This window comes from Numida meleagris, chromosome 26, assembly GCF_002078875.1.
Source record: "Numida meleagris isolate 19003 breed g44 Domestic line chromosome 26, NumMel1.0, whole genome shotgun sequence".
Classification (NCBI taxonomy): domain Eukaryota; kingdom Metazoa; phylum Chordata; class Aves; order Galliformes; family Numididae; genus Numida; species Numida meleagris.
Genome location: NC_034434.1, coordinates 4028230 through 4042414, shown reverse-complemented (window position 1 = coordinate 4042414; position 14185 = coordinate 4028230). Strand labels below are relative to the sequence as shown.

Genomic DNA, 14185 nt, shown 5'->3' with positions numbered 1-14185 from the left:
TCACAACTGTACTGTAAGAGACCTTAGGGAATCAAATTCTTATGACACAAAACCCGACCTGAAACCAACAATGTGGTCATGGGGACTAATAAACAGGCACTGGATTTCACCATTAAAGCGGATCATCACTAAAGCCTGAACTAAAAAAGGCTTTTCTTTAGTTACACCTTTAATTCAGCCAAAAGGAAAGCGTGTGTTCCAGCTACAGGCTGCTCAAAGCCAGAGCCAAAGCTGGGTGTGTCTTTTTTCCTGGAACTCTCATGCCTGGTTACCTCTGGCTGGTTAGTGACGGTGACTAATGCTAAACGGCATGCACACGTTATCAGAACCTTGCATGGGTTATCTTCATAGCTCTCTATGTCCGTCACAAAGGTGACAGTTCTTCAGGAAATCAAACAACTTAGTAGCGTTGCTATGAACAGTTTTTATGGCTACACACAGACTTTCAGAGTGACCCATCGCTGACTGAAGTGCTGAGCAGTTTCTGCACAGACTGTGCTCTGTGGAGGGCTCACAGCCACATCTCCAGTTGCAAACTGCACTATTAAACTGCAGTACCGCCAGAGCGCTAACAGCACCGCTTTCACATCGATCACAACTGCAGGTATCAGACAATGCCATATTTTTAAAGTTTCTCAACAGCTATTTAGCTTACCGACTGTCAGAACAGTTTCTGCGTACAGAAATAAGGCAGCCCATGTTCTCCCAGACAGTACAGGGCATAGTCGAGTGGGAGCAGAGGCCAGCAGTGGCCGTGAGCAGGAGCAGGCACAGCCTGGCAGTGCCCTCTGGCGCGGCGCTGGCAGAGCCACGGGCCCTCCTCTTCGTTCCTGCACTTTTCAGTGGTTAAAAAAAATATTCAATACATTCCATGACAAAAAAAATGTATGGAGCAATAAAACCTCACCTATGGTGTGAACTGTACCTAAGTGGAAACAAATTTTAATAAATTCTAAGAAGACAAAGCAGAATGTCTACTAAAAATAGGTCATCAGAGAATACTGTAAGAGATCCAGGCAGCGAAATACATAGCCAAAAGAGGTAACTGTAGCAGGACCTTTGCTGTGTTCTTCTCATGGTTTTAAAGAGGTAAACTCTGCCCTGCTAATGTGATTGATTCCTATTCAGTGCAGATAGAACAGACCCACCCTGAGTGTCTATAGCAACAGGCCAATTGACCTGGCTAGTGTACTTTGACTAGACCTGCCATAAACGTTCTTCAGACATTAACGCTTTTCAGCTACACCCAAAGAAGTTCAAGGTCCAAGGACAATTCAGATAGCTGAATGTACACTTTGCATCTTCATGCAAAGGAGTTCTGCTCTGAATGCTGCTCATTTTGCTTTGGAAGACACATTTCCAGAACAGCTGCACTCTGCCTTGCTGCAGCACTGACAGCAGACTGCAGCACTGTAACTTAACTGAGCAGAACTGGTTCCGCAGCATCCCACCCTTAGGAGTTCTCAGAAACCTGAGGATGCTTCCAAGATACAGCTTAGTGCCCCCAGAGCTCAGTGTGTCACCGATTTCCTTGCCCCAAGACTGAAGGCCAGTATGTACGGCAGCTCTTTTTCACTAACATAAACAATACGTGTTAATTGTTCTACCTGGCTAGCTATACATTATTAATACACTCAAGTACACTAAACGCAGTGCCCCAAGGAACTACACCTGCTTTGTCCTGGTGCACACCTGCTGCCTGCTTTTGTGCAGCACTAGTTAACTCCCTCAGCAATCAGCTTCTTCACTCACTTTCCACTGTATCTCTGCATCTCAGTAGTACATACATCGCAGCTGGAGGAACTACTCAAAACACAGGTGGCTGGGTTTCTTTGTGTGCTGAACAGAGGCAGCTGATTGCCTGCAAATGGCAGAGCAGCCAGCAGCGGAACTGGCCGGAGGACACAATGTGCTGAGCACGTTGCCAGGGCACGCTCTGCTTTGCTTTCACTTCAGCCACGCAGGAGGGCTTGGAGCTAGCTATGCTGGAAGCTTGATCTCAATACTATCGCTCTATGGACCTCTGCATCTCACATGGAAAATAAAGTGAGCCATCAAGGTGGTTCCGATATCCTTACACAAAACAATACGCTTCCTGCCTCACTTCAACCACACTGCAGCCTAGTTCAACTTCTAAGGGTTTTCTAACACTAAACAAGCGTACATTCAATGCAAGCAAACTACAACGCCATTAATTTTCACAACGCCATGATTACTGTTTTGTGCTTACTATAAAATGAATTAAGGCGGTAGATACAAATGCCACCTTTCTAATCATTTAGAGCCTTTTCTAAACCGTCCTCAGGCCCAGGCGATGGCTCACGGAACAGCAATATGTACTTGATTGCAGATATAAATATTTAAAGTCTCTTGTCACATACGGTCAACTCATTTTAATTTCATAACCTGCACACAGGGTTTGTTCAAAGGGTATAGAGACAATGGCTGTATAGAGATACACTGCTATAAATGATTCAGCAGCTCGTTTGTGTTTTATCTTTTATTCAAAGTAAAAACTAAGAAAGCCAAATTTCCTGAGGAGTTTTTTCAAACGCAGATGAAGAGATTAAAAACCCTTTACACTACAGAGTGTGGGGACAATGTCCCGCATGTTATTTGCGCAGACACCAATTACAGTATGCGTCAAGAGAGGTGGGGTTTACAGCCGCCGTGTTTCCTCTTTGAAAGACAATATAAGGGTTTACAGAGCACACGCTGCGCTTCGCTTCAGCTGCTTGGTGTGTAGAGCTAGCCACTTCATCTGAGAAGGCAAAATGTCATTCTCCACCCAAAGCTTCCAGCTGGGTACGGCCGCCCGCTTCCAGGGCACAGCGCCCGGCGCCAGCGCTCTGTCGGTCAGGAGCGCGGCCATCCAGCGGATCCAGGCACCCAGCGTCTATGGCGGAGCGGGCGGCTACGGCACCCGCATCTCCAGCAGCAGTGTCCACAGGCAGAACTCCGGCGGTGCCTTCCACCTCAACATTTCTGATAACGATCTGCTGCTCTCTGGCAATGAGAAATCAACCATGCAAAATCTGAATGACCGTCTGGCTTCCTATCTGGAGAGGGTGCGCTCTCTGGAGAAAGCAAATTCCCTGCTTGAAAAGCAGATCAAGGAGTGGCACGAGAAGAATACAGTAGGCATAAGGAGTGACTACAGCTCATACTTTCAAACAATCGAGGATCTTCAAAACAAGGTAAGATCTCATACAGCCATCTGTAAAAACGTGAACTGCAACTTTGGGGAAGATAATAATCTACCGTGGAAAAGCTGCTGTTTCAAATTGGAGCTAACTCACCTGGGAACAGAAAATGCTTAATTTTGACCAGATACAAATTAGTGACAGACTTTCCATAATGTTTAAGACTCACTCAGGGTCCTCTGCGAGTTCTGCTACCAGTGTTTCATCCCTTCCCAACCATTCCTTTCTAGATCAGTGCTGCACAGTTGGAAAATGCAAGGCTCGTCCTGCAGATTGACAACGCCAAGCTGGCTGCTGATGATTTCAGACTGAAGTAAGTTCCATGAGCATTGCCTGCACTCCTTCACGCTTCAGTTATTCAGGAAAACATCTAGTTATTAGTATCAAAGCTGAGAAGTAAACCACAAAGCTTAGTAAAAATAAATGTTCTAGGACTCGGGCTGTAGAAGTTATTGATTTGACATTCTTGTCAGACCGCGGCATTTTGACGATGACAACAGAAGCCTTGTTTTACAGGTATGAGAACGAGCTCTTGCTCAGGCAAAGTGTTGAGAGTGACATCAACGGGCTGCTGCGAGTCCTTGATGACCTGACTTTAACGAAATCAGATCTGGAGTCACAGATTGAAAGCGTGAATGAAGAAATAGTTTTCCTTAAGAAGAACCATGAGGAGGTGAGAGCAGCAAAGTACTGTCATCACTGTTTGTCAGTGACATTTAAGAATTAAGAGTTACTTCTGTTTCTGTAATTTTGAATATCCGCCCGATATTTAGGCCTGAAAGTTCACTTTAGCTGATGCTAATACAGTGCTCAATGTTGTAGGAGGTTGACAGACTGCGCAAACAAGTGGGAGGCTCAGTTAACGTAGAGGTGGATGCTGCTCCAGGTATTGATCTTGCAAGTATTATGGAAAACATGAGACGGCAATATGAAGAAATGGCAGAAAAGAACCGCCAAGAAGCCAAAGAACGATTTGAAAAGCAAGTAAGCTCAATTGCTTGAACATCAGCAAGAGCCTCTGCCATGTTTGGTCACAGCTTACAGTCCTTCCATTTTCCTATTTCAGACAGAAGCACTGAACCAGGAAGTAGCAACCAATGCAGAACAGCTGCAAGAACAAAGGAGAGAGGTCACAGATCGGAGGCAGATCTGCCAGAGCCTGGAGCTGGAATTACAGACCCAGCTGAACATGGTAAGTAATAAGCAGTGCTTGAAATAAGGCCCGTGTTTAGTAGATGGTTATAAATGCAGAAACTGAGACATTTTTCAAAACGTAATTTTAAGGACAAAATGTATCCTCTTGAACAATAAATCTCCGTTCTTTTTCACTAATTGTAGAAGAAGTCTTTGGAAGACACTCTGGCTGAAACTGAAGCACGTTACAGTTTTCAGTTGGCTCAAATACAGGAAACAATTGCCAGGTTAGAGGCTCAGCTGAGGCAACTGCGGGCTGAGATGGAGGCGCAGAACGCGGAGTACAGCATCCTGCTGGACATCAAGACTCGCCTGGAACTGGAGATCGCCACGTACCGACGCCTGCTGGAAGGAGAGGACGTCAGGTGAGGAAAGGGGCTCTGGCAGCTTCACGCCACCGACAGCGAGCAGCATTGCAAACGCTCTCTAAATTCTCAGACAGTAACAGTGGTAAAATCTCTCTTTTGGCAACTGGTTTTTGAAGGAAAAAAGTCCACCTGTTGCCCAGCTCTCGGCTGTAGGCTCCAAGCAGGCTGCAGGCTGTGCTCCTTCTGAGGCTGCTGCCGTGTTCAGTTCAGTCTGTGCCAATCTCTGCAACAGCTACATGCTGTTACTCTTCTTGAGCTGAGGGGCTTGATAGCCACTCACACTCCATGAATAAAAGTGGTGCAGTTTTAGATCAATTCTTCCCTAACTATAAGGAAAGTCACCTGAGGCACATTTTTTTAAACTGCTTTAGGCAGCACCAGCACCTGATTACATTACAGCAAGGCACTCAGTGAGTGCACACTGACCTTCTCTTGCAGACTATGGCAAGTGTTGGAGCCCATGCAGGATTCTGTTCTGCTGTACTTCTGCCACTAGGAGCTAAGCTACTTAAATACGCAGGAGGTGTAAATGAGCTGACACTTATTGTCCTGATAGTCCAGCATCCCCTGCTCTGCAGTGCACAGAGATGTGTGGAAGAGCGCAGAGCAGCGCAAGCAGGGAGCGATGCTTCCCCAAAGATCCTCCTGGTTCAGCAGTTCTGGCTCGGGAACTGGTCTGGGCAAATCCGCATGAGCTGAAGTTGTAACACTGCAGAAATTAGCCTGCAGGTTAATTCCACCTATAGCTAATGCTTAACAAATTTTACTTTAGTAGTGAAAACTTATCTAAACACATGACGTGGGTTTAACTAACATCTTGATGAAAGGAAATTTACCTGTTTTGATTAAAGGTGCAGGAAGCACACCAGGTTGTTTCTTCAGTACATCAGGCACAATTTGCTTATGTTTTCCTATTTACAATCCAAACAGGTTGGTCCAAGAGGATGTACTTACAAATGAACTTGAAAAAGGTATGTTGCACAAGCATATATTTTTGATGGCTTCCTGCTTAAATGTTATGGACTTAACAGCCTGATTTTAAAAAGTATAGTTTCAGAGCAAATAATCAACCAGTGAAATCTTAAAACAAGAAAGCAATCAAATGTATGAATAGGGAACCTGGGATGACACAAGCCCTGCTTTTATGTACGTAACCCAGGTGCCAAAGGTCAAACCACAGACTTCTAAAAGGGCCAGATGAATGGCAGAGAGTGATGGAATTCCCTTGTGAAGGTTTCAGAGGCATCTGCACAGGGAGGCCAGGCTCCTAAATAAAGTGTACATACTTCAACAGCAAAAAAAACCCTGCCTATGTAAGCAAGTTCCTAGTTTTCAGGATTGCAAATTTGTGCTAATCTGAAGCAAAAACGTCATGATGAACAGAGTTATTTAACACAATGTCCAGAATAGTTTTATGGGTAACATACAGAATATTAGAAGGAGGATAAACCATACCCTGTATCTCCCAAAAGTTTACTTCCTAGTAACTGTGCATCGAAAAGATGCCTTTGTCTATTTTCTCATTAGTGAAATTGCTGCCAGTACAACAGTAATATTATTCTGTCAATACATACTCCATTTTTACTAATTACTGTTCAATTTCATTACCAGAATCAAGTAAAATTAAAAAGATCAAGACAATTGTCGAAGAGGTGATTGATGGCAAAGTCGTGTCCTCTCAGGTTAAAGAGATTGAGGAGAAGATGTGAGCAGCACCAGCGGAGGGGAGACCGCCTCTGCGCTTCGTGGAGCTGCTGCCAGAACTGCACCATTAAGCTTCATAAAGAAACCGATTTAATTCTCCGTGAAATCAGCAAGGGTTGAAAAATGCCAAATTATCAAATCCCAAACAATCTAGTTTTTCATCTTTGTGTGTGTGTATGTGTTATTAAAAACAATCATTTTTGCCTTACATAGCAGAACATCTAGAGTAGATTTATATTCAAAAGAGCATTACAATGTTGATTTGGGGTGCCTATTCTGAACGTGAACTGTCATCCCAGTGCATTGGAGACTCACTTCAATAAACATGACTTTCAAATAAGGAGAAATGACAAATTTCTTTTCATAATAGATTAAAATGAAAAATTGAAGAAGCCTTCTGATTATCTGCCATTCTCTGTGAATTTCCATATTGCCAAACGAAGATATTTGGTCACCAGTGATACAACCTGCCCGTCAGTTCCGAACTAAAAGACTGCCATGCCTGCCAGCCACTGCTGCACACATCTCCTGTGCCACCCCCGGCCCTGCGGCCCAAGGAGTCGGCGCTTCCTCCTGACAACGTGAACACAAAGCTCTTCCTTTTGAAATCTCACCTGTCCCCTGCATTATTTACTGTTCATAAACAGTTGCCAAGGAAAATAATTCTTTGCTTTCTCAGTCCTGAGTCACTGATACCAGGCTATCAATTCATTTCTACATAAATGCTTCACTTAAACTTTTGATCTACTGCTCATAATACAGTTTGCCACCCCCCATCCACCCTAAAAACCACACCCATGCTCCTGGATGTCCATTAATTAAAGAGGAGTAAACTTCAATCGACAAATCCAATGATATAATTGAGCCAAGACATAGGAAAATCATTTTTCTTGCTTTTCAAAATAACTTAGAAATAGAAGTATATTGATTTTGAAGAGATTCCGGCTCAAAGCTTCTAACCTTTTAGAGCTATATTTGCTCTTTAGATGTATATTACAAAAGGCACAAAGCACAAAAGCAGCTGGCAGACATTTCTGTGCTAGGCTTTCACGTCCAACCGCACCAGACTTAACAGTAACACAACTGCAATTGCAAAGCAAGATTTTGTGAATTCGCGCAGTATCAACCTAACTGTTCTAGGAGCCCTGGAACAGGGCAGGAGGGGAGAACCACAGTTTGATTGATTGGCCAGAATTCATCACTTTAGAATTTGATCACACGTGGATCATAAAGGCTGAAGGCAGACGTGCTACTGGAGCACGTGGCTGAGAGAACCACGAGAGAGCCACGGGCAGCCCCCAGTCTGATGGCTGCATCTTCTCCCCCCGCCCCTGAAGAGGTGTCTCAGAAGTCTCTGTCTGTGTGAGCACAAAAAGGAGCTGTCACTGCTGAAAAAGTACTTTGTAACCCTCAACAGTACTGCAGATCTTTCCCTCACTTTGGCAAACTATTTAGAAGAAACAATGGTTATTTTTCAGCTTGAAAGTATAAGCTGTTGGTGTACAATTCCATTGTAATAGGAATATTGGTTTCAGCATGAGCTGCAAACATTCCAGTGACTAAAGGCACAGGGCAGAAAACAACCACAAATTATCTTCAGTACAGTCAAGAATATTTCGTTGTGGTTTTGCTGACGGACCTGCAGATCGCTGCTCGTCCGCGTGCCTCCTCACACACACCTGCTGATCACTTCTCTAACTTCTTATTTAACATCCAGAGAACGCTAATCTGCCAGAGGTTTGTACCAGAAAAGTATTGTGAACACATTTTTGACACGCATGCTGGGAAGTATAATATGAAAGGGATCATTCTACTTACTTAAGCATAATTCTATAATAATAGCCCCAAACCAAGAAAGTGATGAATATGTAATGACAAAAAAATTATTTAAGATGGATTTAAATGTGAAAAGAAATTTGCGCTCTATTGCACATGACAAAACATTATCATGATGTCTTAGCCCTGCTCCACCCATTTCTCCTCACACAGCAAACACCCGGAGGGTGCCAGATTTCTGCTCCCATGGGCAATTTGGATTTGCACGTATCATTTAGTTTGGTCCGGATTTACTAAACTGCTTCTCTCCTCCCTAAATTCAGAAGAGAGGGAGAGAGAGAGAAAGAATTAAGGGCTTTGTTAGGAGGCGGGAATTACCGCTGCACACCACGACGCTCCCTATATAAAGCTATCGCCGTTCCCCGATCTGCCCTGCTCTGCGCCGTGCTTGGCCGAACAGCACAGCTCTCTGGAGCACCATGGCCCTCTCTGTGCGCACCAGCGGGGGATCCCGGCAGTTCTCCTCTCGAAGCGGCCTCGGCGGGGGATCTCTGAGGATGTCCGGCGCCAGCACTGGAGGGGGCTTCAGCAGCGGCGGCCTTGGGTTTGGCGGTGGATCTGCCGGAGGGTTCGGTGCCGCTTCTCTGCTTGGCTCTGGCTCTGGCTTCGGCGGGGGCTTTGGGAGCAGCGTAGGCAGCGGCTTTGGTGGAAGCTTCGCTAGCAGCTCAGGAGGCAGCTATGGAGGTGGCTCAGGCAGCGGTTTTGGTGGAGGTTTAGGAAGCGGTTTTGGTGGAGGCTTAGGAAGCGGTTTGGGGAGCGGTGCAGGCAGCATTTTTGGAGGTGGCTTTGGCAGCGGCACATCTGCTGGTTTTGGAGGTGGTTTTGGCACTGGTGGTGGTGGGGATGGCGGCCTTCTTTCTGGCTCTAAAAAAGAAACGATGCAGAACCTCAACGACCGACTGGCCGCTTATCTGGACAAAGTACGATCCCTGGAGGATGCCAACACAGAGCTGGAACGCAAAATCCGAGAGTGGTACGAGAAAAATGGGCCAGGAGCTGCTGTACCTGGATCCGGGAACGACTACAGTAAATATTACCCAATAATTGAAGATCTTCGAAACAAGGTAGCAAAGCCATGTACTACTTAATGCATCTTTGAGTTTGTAATTCATCTCATCACATTTGGAGAAAAATAACAAATTTCTTTCAGAAACCAAGAGCAAATTTACATGATCCATGCTTGTAACCATCCTGTCACATTGCACTAGAATCATGTGTAGAATTTTTCATGTCTAATTCATTGCAGTTCTGTAGCTCTGCCACACAATGCTGTGAAGAGACTTGGTTTAATTTGAATAAGGAAGCAAGCGGTAGAATCCATTGCACAAACTCTTGTTAAAATGTTCACATTTTAGAAAGTTTCATTTTTTTTATATCACAAATTCAATTTGTAAAGTAGACAGACTTCCTGGCAAATTCTTCAGAGATTATGAACTACACAATGCAAAGTAGTGTTCTTCCCCTAAGTGAAACAAGATGACTTGCAGAAGCTGGAAATCTGTCCTATATACTTTTATAGTTAATTATGCAGCGGTCTAAGAAGTTACTTTTATTACAGTCATATTTAGAGTAAGAGTCATGCAAGGAGCTACGCTGAGTTGCAGTGCCATTGGGCTATAAAATCATTCTCCGGTCGTTGCTTGTGTTCCAGATCATTAATGCCACTATCGACAACGCAAGAATCATTCTGCAGATTGATAACGCCAGACTGGCTGCTGATGACTTCAGACTGAAGTGAGTATCCCTCACCACTGCAAAACCTCTCGCTAGTACTTCAAGGGAAATGTTCTTAGCATTTGCAAATCTCTTTCCTTGCAGAATACATTAATATTATGATAATTTTGTGCATTAAGATTTCATAGTAAAAGCTATATGAGTAGAGTAACAGAGTGCATTTGACCTCATTAGCCACATTAAAAGCATATTTAATTACTTCTTTTTCAGATATGAGAATGAAGTGGCTCTTCGCCAGAGCGTGGAGGCTGACATCAACGGTCTGCGCAGAGTTCTGGATGAGCTGACCTTGACAAGAGCTGATTTGGAGATGCAGATTGAAAGCCTGAATGAAGAACTGGCTTATCTCAAGAAGAATCATGAAGAGGTATATGTTTTTTCTTTATATGTTCATAAAACAGCAGATGGAAGAGCAAAGCATCGAATTACTGCCTTATTTATGCAAGTGGCAGATCCTTGGTTTCATTTCGCTATTTAGTTTGCTTGCTGCCCTCTTCTGGGTTTGCTAAGGAGAAATACACCCAAGCCATGGGCTCTCCATTTCCCCATTTCCCTGGTTTTGCTTCTAGGGCTCTTATTGAAAAAGATTTTATATCACACACATTTCTTTGCACATATTTCTGGTAGAAGTATTTTGCCTTTTATTAAGATAATCTTTGACTTCAAATCTTTCCAGGAGCTCCAGAGTTTCCAGAGCAGTGCAGTTGGCCAAGTCAGCGTTGAAATGGATGCTGCCCCAGGAATTGACCTCACCAAGCTTCTGAATGACATGAGGGGACAGTACGAAGTCATTGCTGAGCAAAACCGTAAAGAGGCTGAAGCGTGGTTCAATGAAAAGGTAACAACTGCACAGATAAGATGTGTGTAAATGTGAGTGTCCTGAACAGTGAAATCACACTCTTCCTCCGTGCCATTTCAGAGTGGGGAGCTGAAAAGGGAAATCTCCACCAACACCGAGCAGCTTCAGTCAGGAAAAAGTGAGATCACTGATCTGAAACGGACTCTTCAGAACTTGGAAATTGAGCTGCAATCTCAGCTTGCCATGGTATGTGGAAAGGAAGCTGCTAATTAGTCGGAGAACCTTTTCCAACTTACTAGCTCTTTTTAGATCTTATACTTTCCTACAGAATCAAAGATTTGCATTTATTTCCTATTAAATCCTGCATTCTTTTAGTTCTTAAATAGCACTCATAGATATACAACTGGATTGCAAGTAACATGTTATAATGCAAATGAACTTCAATGTCCACATTCAGTGAAGTAGCAAAAGCCAATTTACAAACCACTACTTCAAGAAAAAAACAAATATCTCTGAACAATGAGGCTTACTCCCATTTAACTGACTGCTGGTTTCGTATTTGTAAAGAATTCTTTGTTCCTCAGTCACACATTACTCAATATTTTTCCTACACAGAAAAAATCCCTTGAAGACACGTTGGCAGAAACGGAAGGAGGTTACTGCGCTCAGCTTTCACAAATACAGCTTCAGATCGGGAACCTGGAGTCTCAGCTGCTCCAGGTCAGGGCTGACATGGAACGCCAGAACGCGGAGTACCAGCAACTTCTAGACATCAAGTCTCGCCTGGAAATGGAGATCGAAACCTACCGCCGCTTGCTGGATGGCGAGTTCGTGTAAGTAAAAAAGTTATATTAAATATCTTCTTTGTTTTATTTTCTATAACAATATCTTCTCCAGGAAAAGAGTTATCAACAAGTGCTGTGCCCACCAAGAGCCAGAAAGGCAGATGGACAGGTTGTGAATAACTGGCTCTTCTTTACAGACATCGTGAATGAACCATTCTACTCAGTGTTTAATTAATCTATGAATGCCAGCATGAACAGGAAATAACACGAGCTCCCCTGAACGTGACAAACATTCTGCAGCACTGCATGTTTCTGTTTCATTTTTAGGAGCGGCGGGCAGGGAGTTGTATTTGAAAGCTCATCTTTGACGGGGTCGAAATCACAAACACAGTCACTGGATTCTTCCCAGGGTAGGTAGAACTCAACCGAACAAAGTTTTGTTTTACACTGGCTATAAGACCCCTTGACCATTAGAATTCAAGTAAATATTAATGTGCGCCCATACACAGCCATCTCACATAACCAGAGCTACCAGATATAGAATTATTAAGTACTTCGTTAGAATTCTCAGTAGTGTCTGAAATGTTCTGATTATATTATTCCCAAAGTATACATTATATTTATTTTTAAGTATAATAACACATGCTATTCTGCTTAATTACATTGCGGAGTTCTTCATAACAAGTAACTAATTTCAAAGGAAAAAGGACGCGACTGTTCGTGTACGGTATTGTAACAACGGAGAAATATTTCCTTTGTTCTCTTTGCGATGCTTAGATCCAACCAAAACTAGAAAGATCAAGACAATCGTCGAGGAAGTGGTAGATGGAAAAGTTGTTGCATCCCATGTGAAGGAAGTTGAAGAGAAGATATAAGGCACAATCTGAGATCGCAAAGGATCCACGCTTTCCAAGTTTCTTTCAAAGCAGAATTACAAATAAGTTCATTCTTTTGTATGAAGTAAAAAACAAATAGATTGGCTTTTTGCTAAGATTCTTTTATATCAAGCAGAACACACGTTTTCATTCCTAGCAGCCACGCAATACACCTTCTATTCCAGTCTGCTGGTATTACCTGCATTATTTTCATGATGTTCTTTAACTCTATCATCAATTCTTCTATCATCAAACTCTATCATCAATTCATCAATCAAATCTTGTGCACGCATTCAATCAGATGCACTTTTCTGTATTTTTGAGTAATTCATAGATAAAACATTTTTGCTATTCTAACCTATTTTTCCAGATTTCTTGACTAATAAAAAAGGACTCAGCAAGCTTTAAGATATCAGTCTCCTTTCATTCTTCACGTCACAACTGAGGGCTGTAACTCCTGAGCCACATTTTCCATCCTGCTGGGTATTTTGCTTTACCACATATTATATCCACAGTATCGTGCTCCCCATGTAAAGACATTAATCCAATGTTAGAACAAGAATATGATAAAAAAAAACTGTTTGAATGTGGGATTAAAGGAATACTTGATACCAAAAAAAAACAAAGCTATCAATTTACAGCCATACAAAGGACAGAGAGGTTTCTGCAAACAGAACGATACAGAGACTGACACCCATTCCCAAGCACGCCGCAAACCCAGACACGTGTTCCCGAGTGCCACCTGCTGGGAGCACCACTTCCATTTTGAAACCTACCTTGGACTTCTGGCTGTCCAACTCCGACGAACTACCCAATGCAATGTCATTCAGAGCAAAACTATGAACCAGAATACAGTCCCCTTACAATTTACACCTCTGTATTTGTGCTCGAGTCAAAATGCTGATAATTTTTGTGCGATTCTCAGATAAGTTTATGAGACCTCTTACACGTATGTCATTGTATCTCCAGAACACAAATGTTCAGAGCATCCTATCACATCCCTTCAACATCTGACACAAACTAAAATTCTGATGGCAGCACAGATTTTATACTGTGCTTCTGTTTCACACTTTGCAAACCCAACTACGAGCACTTCGTCGGCTTCCTGCCTGGAACAAGCAAAAGCCAGGATAATAAAAATAATAATCGAAGAATGAAATCAACATGGTAAAACCACAACATCTGAAACCCAGTCAGTTACATGAAAGTCACCATTGTAAATGCCACAAAGAAATTAAATAGAAGATTGTTATATACATGTCAGCATGAAGAGGTAAAAATCGGAAACACGTGACTGACAGCACCTCCCACTGAAGAGAAAGATGTGCCTTTCATCTTTGTCTCCCAAAGACTCATGGATTTTCCGTGTAATTTTACATGAGGAAATATGAAATAATATACATACACGCGTCAAGGAATGCAACTGTGATTGCCATGAGTCACTGGGAATTAGGGAATTTTTAAATTTCAGACACATTTTTGTACTATTGTAGATTTCTACTGAGTAATCATGCAGTTTACCAACATACATATTAATCCTGAATTTAATTTATGATATTTATATTTAATATGATGATCTACAAGATAAACTAGAATTGCTTATGATTTCTAGAAACCACTCCAGTTATGGTCTGTCTTGTCACCAGTGGTGAATCAAAGCAGAGTGCAATCACAGTAACATTATCAC

At 42.9% G+C, this 14185-nt stretch overlaps 2 protein-coding genes and 1 long non-coding RNA gene across 4 annotated transcripts in view; 2 read left to right on the top strand and 1 right to left on the bottom strand.

Annotated features, from left to right (window-relative positions):
* The window catches only part of LOC110388714, a 49104-nt gene that overhangs the window by 24127 nt on the left and 10792 nt on the right, over positions 1-14185 (bottom strand). Inside the window, exon 3 of one of the 2 annotated variants that reach the window (XR_002432958.1) lies at positions 12207-13335. The exons of the other annotated variant lie outside the window; for it this stretch is intronic. This is a non-coding gene — a long non-coding RNA (uncharacterized LOC110388714). Of the gene's footprint in view, positions 1-12206; positions 13336-14185 lie in introns of those variants that run through there. 2 annotated transcript variants of the gene reach the window in all.
* Positions 2717-6681, top strand: LOC110388673 (keratin, type I cytoskeletal 20-like). Its single transcript, XM_021378189.1, has 8 exons — positions 2717-3197; positions 3434-3516; positions 3720-3876; positions 4026-4187; positions 4270-4395; positions 4542-4762; positions 5696-5736; positions 6377-6681. Exons 1-8 carry the CDS (start codon positions 2775-2777, stop codon positions 6472-6474), a joined length of 1311 nt encoding a protein of 436 aa, XP_021233864.1. The 5' UTR covers positions 2717-2774; the 3' UTR covers positions 6475-6681.
* LOC110388661 (keratin, type I cytoskeletal 12-like) lies at positions 6963-12906 on the top strand. The gene is made up of 8 exons (XM_021378163.1): positions 6963-9369; positions 9957-10039; positions 10250-10406; positions 10716-10877; positions 10959-11084; positions 11454-11671; positions 11951-12033; positions 12401-12906. The coding sequence occupies exons 1-8, from the start codon at positions 8725-8727 to the stop codon at positions 12496-12498; spliced, it is 1572 nt and encodes a 523-aa protein (XP_021233838.1). The 5' UTR covers positions 6963-8724; the 3' UTR covers positions 12499-12906.